Source organism: Eubalaena glacialis, chromosome 7, assembly GCF_028564815.1.
Source record: "Eubalaena glacialis isolate mEubGla1 chromosome 7, mEubGla1.1.hap2.+ XY, whole genome shotgun sequence".
Taxonomy (NCBI): Eukaryota; Metazoa; Chordata; class Mammalia; order Artiodactyla; family Balaenidae; genus Eubalaena; species Eubalaena glacialis.
Genome location: NC_083722.1, coordinates 55,836,565 through 55,851,232, shown reverse-complemented (window position 1 = coordinate 55,851,232; position 14,668 = coordinate 55,836,565). Strand labels below are relative to the sequence as shown.

General features: G+C 39.2%; 1 protein-coding gene across 6 annotated transcripts in view; it reads left to right on the top strand.

The window, feature by feature from the left end:
• Positions 1-14,668, top strand: part of SLC4A7 (solute carrier family 4 member 7) — a 136,209-nt gene that overhangs the window by 114,329 nt on the left and 7,212 nt on the right. For 5 of the 6 annotated variants that reach the window (XM_061196442.1, XM_061196443.1, XM_061196441.1 and 2 more), the window contains one exon: positions 609-4,677. The exons of the other annotated variant lie outside the window; for it this stretch is intronic. In XM_061196442.1, coding sequence (XP_061052425.1) covers positions 609-690 — 82 coding nt within the window. In that variant the 3' untranslated portion in view covers positions 691-4,677. Of the gene's footprint in view, positions 1-608; positions 4,678-14,668 lie in introns of those variants that run through there. 6 annotated transcript variants of the gene reach the window in all.

Sequence of the window (14,668 nt, the reverse complement as noted above, 5' to 3'; positions counted from 1 at the left end):
CAGCAAACCATAGCGTGTTTCTATCTTTTGCAAAATTTTCAAAGCCCAGATATTCATGTTACAATTAAATCAGTTAATCAGTTAAATCCATATACATGGAATCATTGTATTTGATATTAACTTGAAAATGTAGAATTGTATTTTGATCTTGTATTTGTGAACCAAATTTGGGGAGATAAGATTTGTTACATTTTGCAGGAAATTATTTGATGCTTATTTATATTGACAAAGATTAATTTTTAATAAATTTGTCAGTAAAATAAAAGTCAAATGCTACAACTGTTCACATATAAAGTAGAACTATTAAGTCAAGCACAGTCATCATACACTGACCAATTTTAAGGAGCTCCTCTTCAGTTGTAAGAAAAATGTGAAATTTAGTGGCAAAAATGTCTTTAAAAAGCTAAGACTTTTTAATATTTGCCTTTCCAGTTAAGTTTACTTGACTTGATATGAAAAGAAAGCAGTAAGATAGTAATAGCAAGTTGTATGTTTATGGTATTAATAGTTGTCTCAAAAGGCTCTTATGGATATTTACTGTTGGCCATGTTTGAATGTAATATTTAACCACTTCAAAATTATTTATTCTCATTCTTTGTTTTAAATAGCCCTGAAAAACCTGTAAGTGTGAAAATAAGTTTTGAAGACGAACCAACAAAGAAATACATGGATGCTGAAACTTCATTATAGAATTGAACCAAGAGGAATTATTTATAGATATATATACATATATATGTGTATGTATATATAATATTTCATGTCACTATATATAACAATATTGTATGTCATGCCATTTATGCATGACTATGGGGTTTTTTGAAGTAGGGTCTGAAGTTTGTTAGGAGCACCATGGAGACTGTGTGTATAATGAAATGGTCTCTTAGAAGTGAGGTACATGATTCTTACTACTCAAATATTTATTTTTCTGTTGGAAAATTTTTTTCTGTTCTTCAATAGAAAAATGTGGGGAAATGCATTCAGTCTACTTTTCTTTAAATCTATTTGTTCATCAGTGGCAGTCCATATCAACCTTAAGTGATACGTATTTAAATTTTTTCATTGAGTTGCTAGAAATGTTCCCATATTACTTCCTTTCTGCTAGGGCTTTGTGGGAAGAACAGGGCGTCTCTGCCAGTGGTGGGGCACAGATGGGGCCGTATCCTGGCTGCTGTGTGTATGTTGCATTACATACATGTCTATCATGTTTCACAGGTGATGGGAACTTTTTCGCTGTAGAGGTAGAACAGTGGAAACTTTCTAGATAAGAACTATAATTTTGACCTTTATGTTTTTGAAATTTATTTTAAACTTTAAAACCTCCACATCTAGGTCTCCATTCTGATAGACAAGTATAATTGCAGGTGATTTTATAATTTAACTCCCATACCACTCATTAGTTTATGAATTTTAAAAGCTATAAAATACCAATTTACGATAGTTAAATTTTGTTGCCTTTGTAGAAATTTTTTTCTGAATCCTGGTACTCTGTTAGAGCCCCAAATGCCCACTCTATTCTCTGCCTTTGCTGTCCTTTACTTAAAATGTGGTTTAGTTTGTATCAGGTTCAAGTTCTTGATTATTTTTCTATTATAAGTAGTATGATTAAATAATCAGGAGTCAGAATTCTCTTAAGTGGGTTTATGATCAGTATTACTTTATTACGAATTACCTTTCATTTTCTGTTTACGTTGTTCTTTCTGTTGTATAGGTAATATTTAATAGATTTCATTTTAAAATATTTTATTTATTTTAATTGATATGATGCTTAAATATTATAAACATTTGAAAAGGTAACAAATATAGAGTAAATTGTTAATGTAAATAGTTGGTGCTCACTTGCATTTATGGTTTATTATCTGAGAGCAGTTGATAGATTTTACATCTTTGATATAAAGCACTGCCATATTTGTATTTTAAAAGAAATTTAGACCTATTATGTATAGCTCAGATTGATGACATTCTTCCTAGTTTGTGTTTGTATGTTTTATTTAGATTTTGCTTTTCTGAGCTGTCTTTTTAACTTCTAGCAAATCTTTTTAGTCATCTTTTATATACTTTTACCTCCATATGAAATAAATAAATGTTGTTCTTGTTAAGCCTGTAGGACTGGATGAATGGGGTTGTGAAACTGATTTGGCAAGAGGATGATTTCTAAAAACCAAATGAGTATTGAGAAGCCACTGAAATATCGAAAATAATAACATGTTAGGATGAAAATTTTAATGAAATTCTGATGCTTCCTTTAATCATTTTTAATTAAAGTACAAAAGTATGAAGAATTGATCTTATAGAAGATCATGAGCAATGCCAAAAGCTGATATTTTAGCAATTCTAGCAATGCATTCTAAACTACTTAACTAATAAAATTTCCACATCTAAGACCATGTGATCCAATTCTAGTTAAAATAATGGATTCAACTTCTGCCTCATATGGGAGGTTGGAAATGTAGCTGATTTTCTTTAGAAAATGTAGCTGGCACCATTTGGTACTGCCTAAAGAAGAGAGATGCTGTCAGCACTTGATGAGAGAGTATTACCCACGGTGCTTGTTAGTGTTTATGAGCTTCCATTGAAGTGATTCCTTTTTATTCATAGCAGCATAATCATTTCCAAAGACCCCAGTATTTGCTGCTATGATTTTGTAATCTCCCCTGATGAAGCTGAACAAGAGGATTTCCTTACACCATTCCCTAGTGTCTGGATGTCACAGGGTTAACAAATGTGCTTTTTTATGGGAAGTAATTTTAAAATTTGAACTGAAATCTACCTGGGATCATAGTGTTTATGTGATTTTATTTATGAATACTAGTTGTCCAGTGCCAGAAAAACCATGATGTGCAAAATGCTTTGCACTCAGTGTTTTTACTATGTTTCTAATCGTTAATAGTTTCTGCTTTCTTTTGACTACTTGACTTACAAAATGATCTGATTGACTACTCCATTGAAAAGCAAAGGTAACTCATGTTTAAGTAATAGCTTGTTTTATGTGGTTATAATACTTTTCTACTATTTTTGAAAAATAACAATCATGGATAGCATTCTTTGAAAGACAGTGAAAAATGTAATTTACTACATATATTGCTTTTTAAATGTTGCCTTAAACAGGTATAGATGAGCAGTAGTAATTGCTATGTACTGATTTACCTCAAGGTGAAAAAGAATTAAACCTGTGCATATTCCATTTATAAAATAAATTCATATAAACAGCCCTGCACTTTTTCAGATGCCTTGGTTTCCAGGATGGAGCTCAGTGCTACTGAGTACCCTGGCCGCAGGGCCACCTCAGGATATTCGTTCCTCCACCTATTTTATTTATTTATAGACGTCTGTTTACAAGGACTGTAATACATCCTCATGTTGACCATCTGAAATTCACTTTCACTTGAATGCTATTTCACTCTAAAATTGCCGCTTTTGAGAAGACAATGAACTAATAACTTCCTTATGATAAAAGGATGATGCTATATATTCTCTAATGATATTAGATATACGAAGTGAGGCACACGATCTTTCTAATGGGTGTTGTATATGTGAGTGTGCTTGTGTGAATGATGTTGTCAATCATAAATCTCTCAACTTGTTTAAAAAAGCTGGGGCATATCATTGTTCATATTTGCCAAGCATATAAAATGTGTAGGACAAAATTTTTTATGTGCTAATGCATGTATTTATAAAGCAGATTTCTTTACCACTCAAAAGTACTAACTTTCGTTTTCTCCATCTAAAAAAAATGTTTCTTCCACATACCTTAAGTTTGTGTATATATATAATAGCTTTATAACTTTTACCTTTTGCAAAAGCAGGTTCAAAATTCTGTAAAAAGAAAAATGGTTTCCGAAACAGAGGTATGACACCAGAGCTTGCTGTTTTTAAAGGATTGTATCATGTATATCAGTTCTGTAAATGTGCTCAACAGTGTAACATGTGAATCCTGTTTTAAAGTGCTCAGATTTCGGATGTGTAAGCCATTAATATAACATTGTAATTCAAAAATGTTTAAATTAAATAATTTAATGTTTTAAATTTATTTATGTAGATCACATCATTGTTATCATATGCAGTAGAACTATGTGAACTGTCTTTTGGTTTAGTCCAACAATTATTTATTTTTTTAGAAAGTAAACTTAAAGAGTTTAAGGACATCCAAAATTTAAAACAGTGTTCATACTTCAAAATTTGGCAATTTTAATGTAAAGTTGGTTCTTTTCTAACTTTTCAAAAAGTAATGTGAGTGTCAATAATAGGAAAACATAGTTGGAAATGGAATCATCTAAAGATCATTTTAAAAAATTTAATTAGCATATATTGACTTCTACAGTTGACTTAGAGTAATTGTTAACAGTTGTTTTTTTAATCAGATTTTTGTGCGTTGATTGATTCTTGTGTTGTGGCTTTTCTTTTGTTACTTTCATATTAAGAGTTTTTTTTTTTGTAGGGGGGTTCTCTTCCAATGTTTACTACATTTAAATAAATAGAAATTGAATTTTATTGTTCATTTATACAGTATTTGATAGCTTGGTATAATAACAGTACAGCTCTAATTTTTATGACTTTTATAATTATACAATGATAATATTTTCTTTTATAATAAAATCCAAGGTAAACATTTAAAATGTAGAAGTGATATTTTTCATCTATATGAAGTACAAGTATCTACCAAGTCTATAATGTGAATAATCCTGCTTTTCAAATCTGTTTCATAATATTAGAAGAAAACTATTTTTGGAGATGTTATTGAAGTTGAAAGATCAATAAAAGTCTACTGAATCAGTTGTTGAATATTGTCTTTATTTTGATATTAGAAGAGCTGCATGTCTTTCTTATGAGAACTGATAGGGGATGGAGAAAAATAAGTGATTTCTATTTCCTGCCTCCTAATTTTCCTAAGCAGAAGACAGAAAAGAGGAAACAGTGAGAAAAGAAGATGAAACAAAATCGTGTGTGTTTCACAATGATTTTTTGATAGTTAAGAAATACTGAAATTAAAGCCCTTTAAGATAGGCTGGTCCATTATTTTCCCTATTTTAAAACGCATCTGTTTAGAATAGAATTTTGCAGTGGGATATGTAATAAACACACATCACATTACACGATATGTAATGAGCATGTTAATACTGAACTTTCATAGACTCAAGGCTTTTTTGTTTTTAATGGCTAATTTCATTATGAAATTTTTTTAGTAATAGCTAATGACAGGCCTTGGTTTGTTTTCCGTTAGGCACGTATGTAACAGTTTCCTCCTGTGTTTTCTGCACTGTATAGTTTCTGATATCCCACAATGAATTTGTCAATTTATTATTCCCATCAACAGAACTTTGAGATTTTTGTGGGGTTGGGGGTGGGGAGAAGAAGGGAAATAGCGAGTTTCTCACTAGTTTTTCTTTGATCTTGCTCCTTAAGGTATATCTGATCTCTCCAGTATCAGTTCTGTGACCTTTATCTCACTACCTCTATGCTTTTAATGAAAACATTCCTGTTGTTTGGAAAACCTTCCTTCCTGTTTCTCTGCTATTCTTGCAAAGCTCAACTTAAGTTCTGCATTTTCTTCAAATTGTGCTCTGCCTTGTGCTGTGTTCTGTAAGATCATTCTCCTGCCTCCACTCAAGAGTGTGTGTGTGTTTAAAATGCCCTCTTTTTGTTTTTGTTTTTTGTCCTAGACCAGTGGTCTAGGGGTATTTTAGAAATTTGGGGAATTATTTTTTTCTTCTTGTTGATTCTGAGTATTTATTTTAATACCTATTTAAGTTAATTTTATTTGTTCCTTATGTTATAGTTACCACGTTACACTCTTTTACTTCCGAAGTATGTAATTTACATTATCTGTGGATTCACCTCAGGATAGTAAAAGGGGTATTCAAAAACACCAGAAGGGGATGTTAGGTCTTACAGATTTGGACCCTACCACATCAGCCATGAGCTTAATGCAGGCATGGCCCCTCTGGGGTAGTGTATATTTCTCACATTACAGAGTACAGTGTGGGCCCTGGGTGGGTGTGGTCTCCTTTCCTGCAGAGCCCCGTGTCTCCCATGCCTCATAATCATCTCTGCAACTTTCAGTTACATTTAGGGAAGGCCAAAACATTGGTTTAAGATTTTATTTTAAGAGAGGAGAAGAAGAAAGGTGGGAAGCACATTCAATATTCTGATGAAGAAAAGTTCAGAGGAGTAATTTTGTTTCCTGCATAATATTTAAAATGTCTGTAGAGAATACTTTTTCTACTCAGCATCAGTCTGCCTTCCCCTCTCAACTTTTGTGTTTTGATTGGTAACATTATTTCTGCTGGTTTTATGTTCTCTGCTCTATTCACCTGAGTTTGACTTCCTTCTCACCTTTCTGTATTTCCAAAATGGTACCTTACTGTTTTAGTTTTAAATATGTCTTTTCAAGTACTCAAACCTAAGTGTTGTTATTCCATTAGGCCTACTTTTCATTATTATTCAAAGCAGAGAAACATCAGGGAAGCGTTCACGGTATTCATTTTAAATCAGGTTTTGGGAGATTGAATCACCACACTAATTGACATTACTGTGGGCACTTGGAGCAACATTAAGATGGGATTGAGTAGGTCCTAGATTAAATTGTCCAGGGGACAGACAGCATGGTGGTTAAGGCTGGGCTCTGGATTGAAATTCTAGGTTCTCCCCTGCCTCCATCACTTACCAGCTCTGCCCTGTTGGGCCTCCATGTTACAACTCTAAACTAGGATGAAAAATAACCAGATGGAAGCTTCCTTGGTGGCGCAGTGGATAAGACTCCGCCTGTCAATGCAGGGGACACGGGTTTGAGCCCTGGTCCAGGAAGATCCCACCTGCTGCAGAGCAACTACGCCCGCGAGCCACAACGACTGAGCCTGTGTGCCTCAACTACTGAAGCCCTCACGCCTAGAGCCCGTGCTCTGCAACAAGAGAAGCCACCACAATGAGAAGCCCGTGCACTGCAACGAAGAGTAGCCCCCGCTCGCTGCAACTAGAGAAAGCCCGGATACAGCAACGAAGACCCAACGCAGCCAAAAAAAAAAAAAAAAAGCAGATGATGTGAAGAGTAGGTGAAATAACGAGGAAAGCGTTTGGAACAGTCCCTGGCACAAAATAAGCGCTCAATATTTTTCATTTTTTGAAGCTTCATAATGTAAAATTGAGTTTTTTTTAAAAGCTTTAATAAAATTAAAATTTTTTCAATAAAAAGAAGCTTCAGACTTTCACAAAAGGTGAAGAGCCTTGCCCAATGCCACAAAACGAACTAGTGACAGGTGTCCCACACAGCTCACTCGTACTTTCACGCCGGAGTCGCTGAAACTGTCTCCACGTTACACGAAAGCTATTCAGCAGGTACCGTTGATCCTTTTCAAACTAAATATCTGCTTTGGAAGATAACTGATTTTTAGTCCATAGCAATTCTTGAAATTAAACACCCCAAAATGAAGCTGCTCTCTCTCCTACCCATTTTATTTCAAATGCTGAAGGTTGGCACACCGAGTCCAGGAAAACCGACAGCGTTTAGGAAACCCTGGCTGGCAGGCAGCCCGAGGTCGGGGTGAGGCGGCTGCCGCCGCGAGGCCCTCAAGCCCCACCCCACAGCGCGCGCTGCGGCCCGGCCCGGCGCGTCTCCGGTTGCTGCGGCAACCCGAGGCCGGCGGGCCGCAGCACGGCTACCCCTGATTGGCTGGGGCGCCCTGCCGGTGGAAGAAGAGGTGTCGGCATTGGCTGAGGACGCGCCGGTTTCGTGGCCGAAAGGAGGATTGGATTGATGCACCAACGGTGCTGCTGGCAGCAGTGCCCCCGAGGTGGAGGGGACCAGGCGCTGGCTAGGGGAGAGGAGGACGGGCCCCCGATCCAGAGCAGCGTGACAGTAGCAGAGACGAGGAGAAGGGCGATTTCGAGCTTGGCCTGAAGGAGGGGCCCTCCCTTGGGCGCGGTGAGTGGGGCCGGAGCGGGCGTTCCTCTGCCGGCGCGCGGTTTCAGGCAGGGTCTCCAGGGAGATGTCCTCAGGTGCTTGTGGAGCAGCCCGAGGCCTCGGAGTGAGCTCCCCTCGGCAGGAGGCAGGGCAGAGAGTGCGGGCTGTCGGGCGTGCGGGAGTCACTGTGAGCCTGTCTCATAGTAGATGGGCTGGTGCTGGCGGATGGATGGTGGGAAAGTGCCATCAGCCATGCGTGCTGGCCCTTTCAGTTCCATAAGGACTTATTCTGGTTACAGGAAGCCTGAGTGTGTCTCTTCCAATCTGCTCCTACACTCCGGAGGCTCCTTCATAAAACCCTTTATGGGCGTCGCTTCTCTGCCTTCCCCTTATGTTATGATGCTGCTCTGACAGTCCCTCTGCTTCTCTGCTCAACGTGAGTGAGCCTGTTCAGTTCCATGCCTTCAGGCACCACATGTCAGCTGATTACTTGAAAACCTCCACCTCCAGCCTAGGCTGCTCCACTAAGCACCAGACCCCAAAACCCAACCGCGAGTTAACTCCACACGTGCGCAACCCTAAACACCATCTTCCCCATTCCCACAGAGTGCCTCGCCCTTGGATTCCCTGTCTTGGGCACCAAGATACAAAAACCACATCTGGACAATATCTTTGACACTTACTGCCTCTTCTGCATTTCCACTGGTTATCAAGGCTATACCTTCTTAATAGCTGTCAAATCAATTCCCACATCACTAAATCCCTTCTCACTACATTAGAATTTCCATCAGTTTCTTAGTTAAATTCAACACCCATCCACCTTCCCTGATGGCATTTTGGCCCTATCTAATCCATTTTTCCGTCTATTGTTAGACTGATCTTTCTAAAAAATATATAAGGGCATTTCACTTCCTGCCAAGACTCGCTGTCATCCTCATCCACACTTCTTAGTTAGGCCTTCCATCAGCAGTTCCATCTTTGTTCCCAGAACATGCCACATTCTCTCCTGTGTGTGCTGATGTCACCTGTTGCTCACACTGCCTTCAATGGACTCCACTTTTGCACCTTCCCCAACCCTGCTCTCACTCCCCAGTCATTCTCTGCGTGTTGCCTAATTGCTTTTCTGCTTCCTCCTCTAGACTCTCTCTCTGAGCGCAGAGGCCAGGTTTGTCTTCCTCACCATTTGTTGTGTCTATCATAGCACCCTGCAAGTAACAGGGGCTCAACAAATACTGGTTAAATGAATGATTCTCTAAAACAAGAAGTTACTGTTTTTCATAGCATCCAGTAAAGCTTTCGCTTATAAAAGATGAATGTTGAATTTCAAGATCCTTGGTTTGGAAACTATTTCAATTCACAGTCTATATTTCATGCCATAATCGTTTTAATGGTAGCTGTTGTTATATGGCATAAGTTTAACATGGGAAAGAGAGAGAGTACAATGCAGTTTGCAAGAGATAGGGTTTGAGTCAGACATGCGTGGGTTTGAATACTGGCTCCAACATTTTAGCTCTGTGGCCGCTTATCTGTGGCTTCGTTATCTGTACAATGGGCTAATAATAACCCCCACCTCATAGGATTATTTTAAAGACTAAATGTGTATAACCCATATCAAGTGCACAGTGCCTTATACTTAATAAATTTTCACATGTCTAAAGGATAGAAACATTCACATGGATGTTTGTAGCAGCTTTATTCACAATTGCCAATACCTGCAAACAACCAAGATGTCCTTCAGTGGGTGAATGGATAAATTAGCTGTGGTACATCCAGACAATGGAATTGCTGAAAAGAAATTAGCTATCAAGCCATGAAAAGACATGAGGGAACCTTAAGTGCATATTACTAAGAAAAGAAGTCAGTCTGAAAAGGCTATATACTGTATGATTCCAACTACATGACATTCTGGAAAGAGTAAAACTTTGGAGACAGTGAAAAGATGAGTGGTTGTCAGGGGTTAGCGGAGGGTGGGGGAGAAATGAATAGGCAGAGCACAAGGATTTTTAGGACAGTGAAAATACTCTGTGTGACACTATAATGATGGATACATGTCATTATATGTTTGTCCAAACCTACAGAATGTACAACACAAAGAGTGAACCCTAAGGTAACCTATGGACATTGGGTGATTATGATGTGTCAATGTAGGTTCATTCATTCATTTATTTATTTATTTATGGCTGTGTTGGGTCTTCGTTTCTGTGCGTGGGCTTTCTCTAGTTGCGGCGAGCGGGGGCCACTCTTCATCGCGGTGCGTGGGCCTCTCACTGTCGCGGCCTCTCTTGTTGCGGAGCACAGGCTCCAGACGCGCAGGCTCAGTAGCTGTGGCTCACGGGCCTAGTTGCTCCGCGGCATGTGGGATCTTCCCAGACCAGGGCGCGAACCCGTGTCCCCTGCATTGGCAGGCAGATTCTCAACCACTGTGCCACCAAGGAAGCCCCTGTAGGTTCATTCTTGGTAATAAATATATCATTCTGGTAAGTAATTTTGATAATGAGGGAGGCTCTGCAGGTGTAGGGGTAGGGAGTATATGGGAAATCTCTGTACCTTCCTCTCAAATTTGTTGTAAACTTAAAACTGCCTTAAAAAATAGTCTTAAAAAAGAAGTAAAAGAAACACTGAAGGTTGGAATTGTGAAATTTCCATGGTCAGCTCACAAAAGGTAAAAATCAATCTTTTAATTCAGTCAAGTACAGTTTCTAGGACATCATCCTGCTACCCAGTCACACTATACTACTTGATCACAAACTTTGTTCTGATACAGGTAAGAGACTCATTCAGTGACAACTTATTGACCATCTCATGGATCCAGGGCACTCTGCCAGATAAAGGCGGGGCAAAAGAAAGTGTAACCAGTAAAGTCTCAAGTAAGTGAAAGAAGGGCCTGGAATGTCACTCTGCCTGTCTCATCTGGTCAGACTTTGAGGTCAGAGTCAGAGAGGACTGAGTGGAGCCCTTGGAGAGGTGGAGAGGAGGTAGAAGTTTACTGGGCATCCAGAAGGGAGCATGACCAAGTCCCTGTGCCCTCAGAGCCCAGGATCCCAGGGGTGGTAGCCCAGAGTCCATAGAATTCAGACTCTCATGCTAGGTGCATGGGTTCAAATTCCAGCTCTGCCACTGCTGGACACAGGGCGTCTGCCAAGTTGCTTCATCTCGGCACCTCAATTTCCTTACATATACAGTGGAGTTGTTGTGAGTATTACATGAATCAGTAGAGACAAATTTCCTAGAACTATGGTAGGTACATAGGAAGTGCCAGGTACATGTTAGCTGTTTCTGTTATGTTTTACCTGGGGGAGAGAAATAAGTTAAGAGATAATAAAGCAGGATGGGGGGGAGATAGAAAATGTCACCTTGGGAACAGGTTATGTGGCTTGGATTTGGAAATGAGTCTTACATTTTTGAGACTTGGTCTTCCACAGGAAAGTGAACTCCATGTGTACTCATATATCCGCCTGACATGTGTGATTAAAAAAAAACATGAAAATGAGCACTGAACAAAACAGATGGTTTTTCATTTGGTAAAATGATTGCTCATTCATATCTAGAAGTCAAACTTCCCTTCATCTCAGCTGAAATCTGCAACAGTCATAATAAAGGTCATGCACTCACGTCCATGGGGGTGGCTCAACTCAGAGCTTATTCAGTCTTGTATTAGGAATAGTTATAGTTGACAGGGAGTCTAGCTTCACAACCCTCAAGAGAGTCAAAGTGACAAAATCACAATCAAATGGCACATATCTAGAAGAGAGACTAAACAACCCTCCTACAAAAATTGAAATAAAAACAAGAGGCAGAATGGATAAAGCACAGCAGCCATAACATTGATCCTGGGCCATCAGGAAAAAGTTACCCAGTATATAGTGTATTTTGCATAAATGACAGGGAATTGTTAATTAATTTGAGAAAAGTGTGTCTGAAGTAATATTTGATTATTAAGGTGATAAACATTTACCTAGAAAATTCACTTAGGCAGATAGAGAGCTGGATAAAGGCCACCAATAAGTGAAAGTTAGTATAGCATTCAATTAACAGGCAAGGCCCTGCCTGGCTTTAAATTCCTGCTCTGCCACCAGAGGTTTAAAGCTCTGTGACTTGGACAAATTACTTAACCTCTATGGGCCTCAGTTCTGTCATCTGTGAAATGGGGACAGTAAAGGTAGTTGCCTTATAGCTTTGTTAGGAGAATTATATTAGTTAACGTATGGAAGCAGTTAGAATGGTGCTGGCACAGGGTAAGCCCCATGTAAACATTTGCTTTTATTATTGTTGTTACTGTTAACAGATATGAGATCTTAGCCAAGTTACTGAAGCTCAGCACCTCAGTTCCTTCATCTGTGAGTTGGAGATACAACACAACCATCTCCTAGGGTTGTTTTAGGATTAAACAAATACATGAAAGTGCTTCTAATTGTAAACCCGAAATAACATCAGGTGTAACAAATTAAAATGAAGACTATTTGTGACATTAAAAATAAAACTTTTTTTTTCATTTTATATCTAGTATTTGTCATCAGTGAACCAAAGTCAGTGAATATAAGCAAATGACTTAAAATAAGCATGACAAGCTCTTCAAGCTGAAGTAATAGTAATATTACCAATGATAGTATTTACAACAGCTGTCATAATAACAACTTAGCTAGCTACGGACAGTTTTTTTGTTTTGTTTGTGCCACACCACATGGCATGTGGGAATCTTAGTTCCCCGACCAGGGATCAAACCTGGGCCCACGGCAGTGGAAGGGCAGAGTCCTAACCACTGGACCACCAGGGAATTCCCCTGGACAGTTTTAAAGGAGTTTGACTTTATTTAGTTCCAACTACCATCTTATAATGGGGATATAATTATGTCTATTTTTTGGTAAATGAGGAAACTAATAATCAGAGAGGCCCGGGGACTTTCTGAGGTCACTCAGCAGGCAAGTAGAAACCAGGTCTCCTCCATCACTGCTGCTCCTTTCACCTGCATCCCAGCCGTGTAACAGGAAGACTTCACAGTCCCAAGCCTGTTAGCTCTCATCAGTGGAGACCACAGCATTCATATAATGTGCGTGTGTGTGTGTGCTACACTTGACATAAATGTGAATACTCATTCCTGTAGGAAATGTTATTGTCCTATCGTGTATACTTGAGGTAGCTCATATTTAACACGAATATCTTATTTACCTTGTGGCTTCCCTGTGTTTATAAAGAGATTTTTGTCAAACCAACATTCTGTAATAGCTAGATGCTGGTCAGCTGGGGCAAATGTATCATTTGCTGATAGTTTTTTTCATAATCTTTATTCTCCATCTATAAACAATAATCCTCCAGTTATACCTGGAGCTTCCCAATCACATTTCTCTTGGATTTGTTTATTCATTCATTCATTCAGCAATCATTTATTGAATACTTCTTTTGTTACAAACTAGCAATGCTGTGCTGGATGTTGGGGATGAGCAAACTGGCTGTCATCCACATCCCTGACTAGTTTATAGTAAGCTAGAGGAGACATATGCATAGTTATTGAATTATTGCCTGAATCTGCCCCTTTATTAAGAGCTTCAAGACAGGGAGGTCAGTGAAAATTTCCTTAAAGAATGAATACTTGAGTTGAGATGGATGAGCCTTCCAGGCCTTTCTGCACTAATCTGGCCCTTGAGTCTAGGAATAAAGGTCTCAGGAGTGCAGGAAAAGCAGGCCTGGGGCAGGGACACACGGCCCAGGTCTGAGTGGAGCTGTTGGGGGCAGAGGCTTCATCTCACAGGACACCTCAAGTCCTCCTTACATTTGTTTTTATGCCGAGAGAAATGGGAAGCCCATGAAGGCTCAATTGGTCAGATTTGTACCATAAAAAGGGTGCTTTTGATGCTGTGTGGAGAACAGACTTCTTGTTGTTGGGAGGAGAGAGAAATTGGAAGTTGGGAGTCCATTTAGGAAGTCGTTCCTGTAGTTCAGTTGGGCAATGATGAGGACGAGGGTGTTGGCAGTGAGGATGGAGAGAAGTGGGCAGACAGGGACTGTACTGAATAGAAAAATAGTGAGCTAATGAGTAAGGGCCTTAGGAAGAGGAAGTGTCATTTTCCCAAGGTTCATGCCCAAGGGCTCTTCTTGAGTTGAGATTATTTGAGGATCTTCTGTTCTATGAGCTGGCCGTAGCCTTGGAGGCCACCATCAGCCCCAGCCCAGCTCATCTGCTCCCTGTCTCCCCAAACCACTCTCAGGATCTGGCCTTCCTCCCTTTGTGCATCCCCTGGAGTATTCTTCCCCTGCCCCACCCATTCTCCTGGACCTGCTTCACAGCCCTGTCACATGTGCCTTTCCATGGCTCTTTCTTCAGCCCACAGTGGTCTCTCTTTCCCTTAAATTCATTCAATTTATAATCTCCTTGGGAAACTAATTTTCTCTGCTTTTTGACATTTCCAGTGTTCTTATTTAATCCCTTGTATTAGGCCGAACCATAAGAAATTGTTCTTTTTTTTTTAAAGGCCCAATATCAGCAGTTTCATGTTGTTTAACCTACATATTTCTCATTTCCCACACTTGCTGAGTTATGGATGGATGTTCTTGCAGCATCCAGTAGTGTCTTCTGCACAGTCAGCACACAATAAATTAAAAATACACTTAAAAGAAATGTTATTAGATGAAACAAAAGTAATTCAGTGCCACCAATTATTAGGAACATCAGTGTGTTTACCCGGTGTTCTCTTTACTCTTTGAGGGTCTAGGGGATTGGGCTGAATCCATACTCACTTATTATCATGACTTATTTCCATGATGGCTAACTTTGGAGAG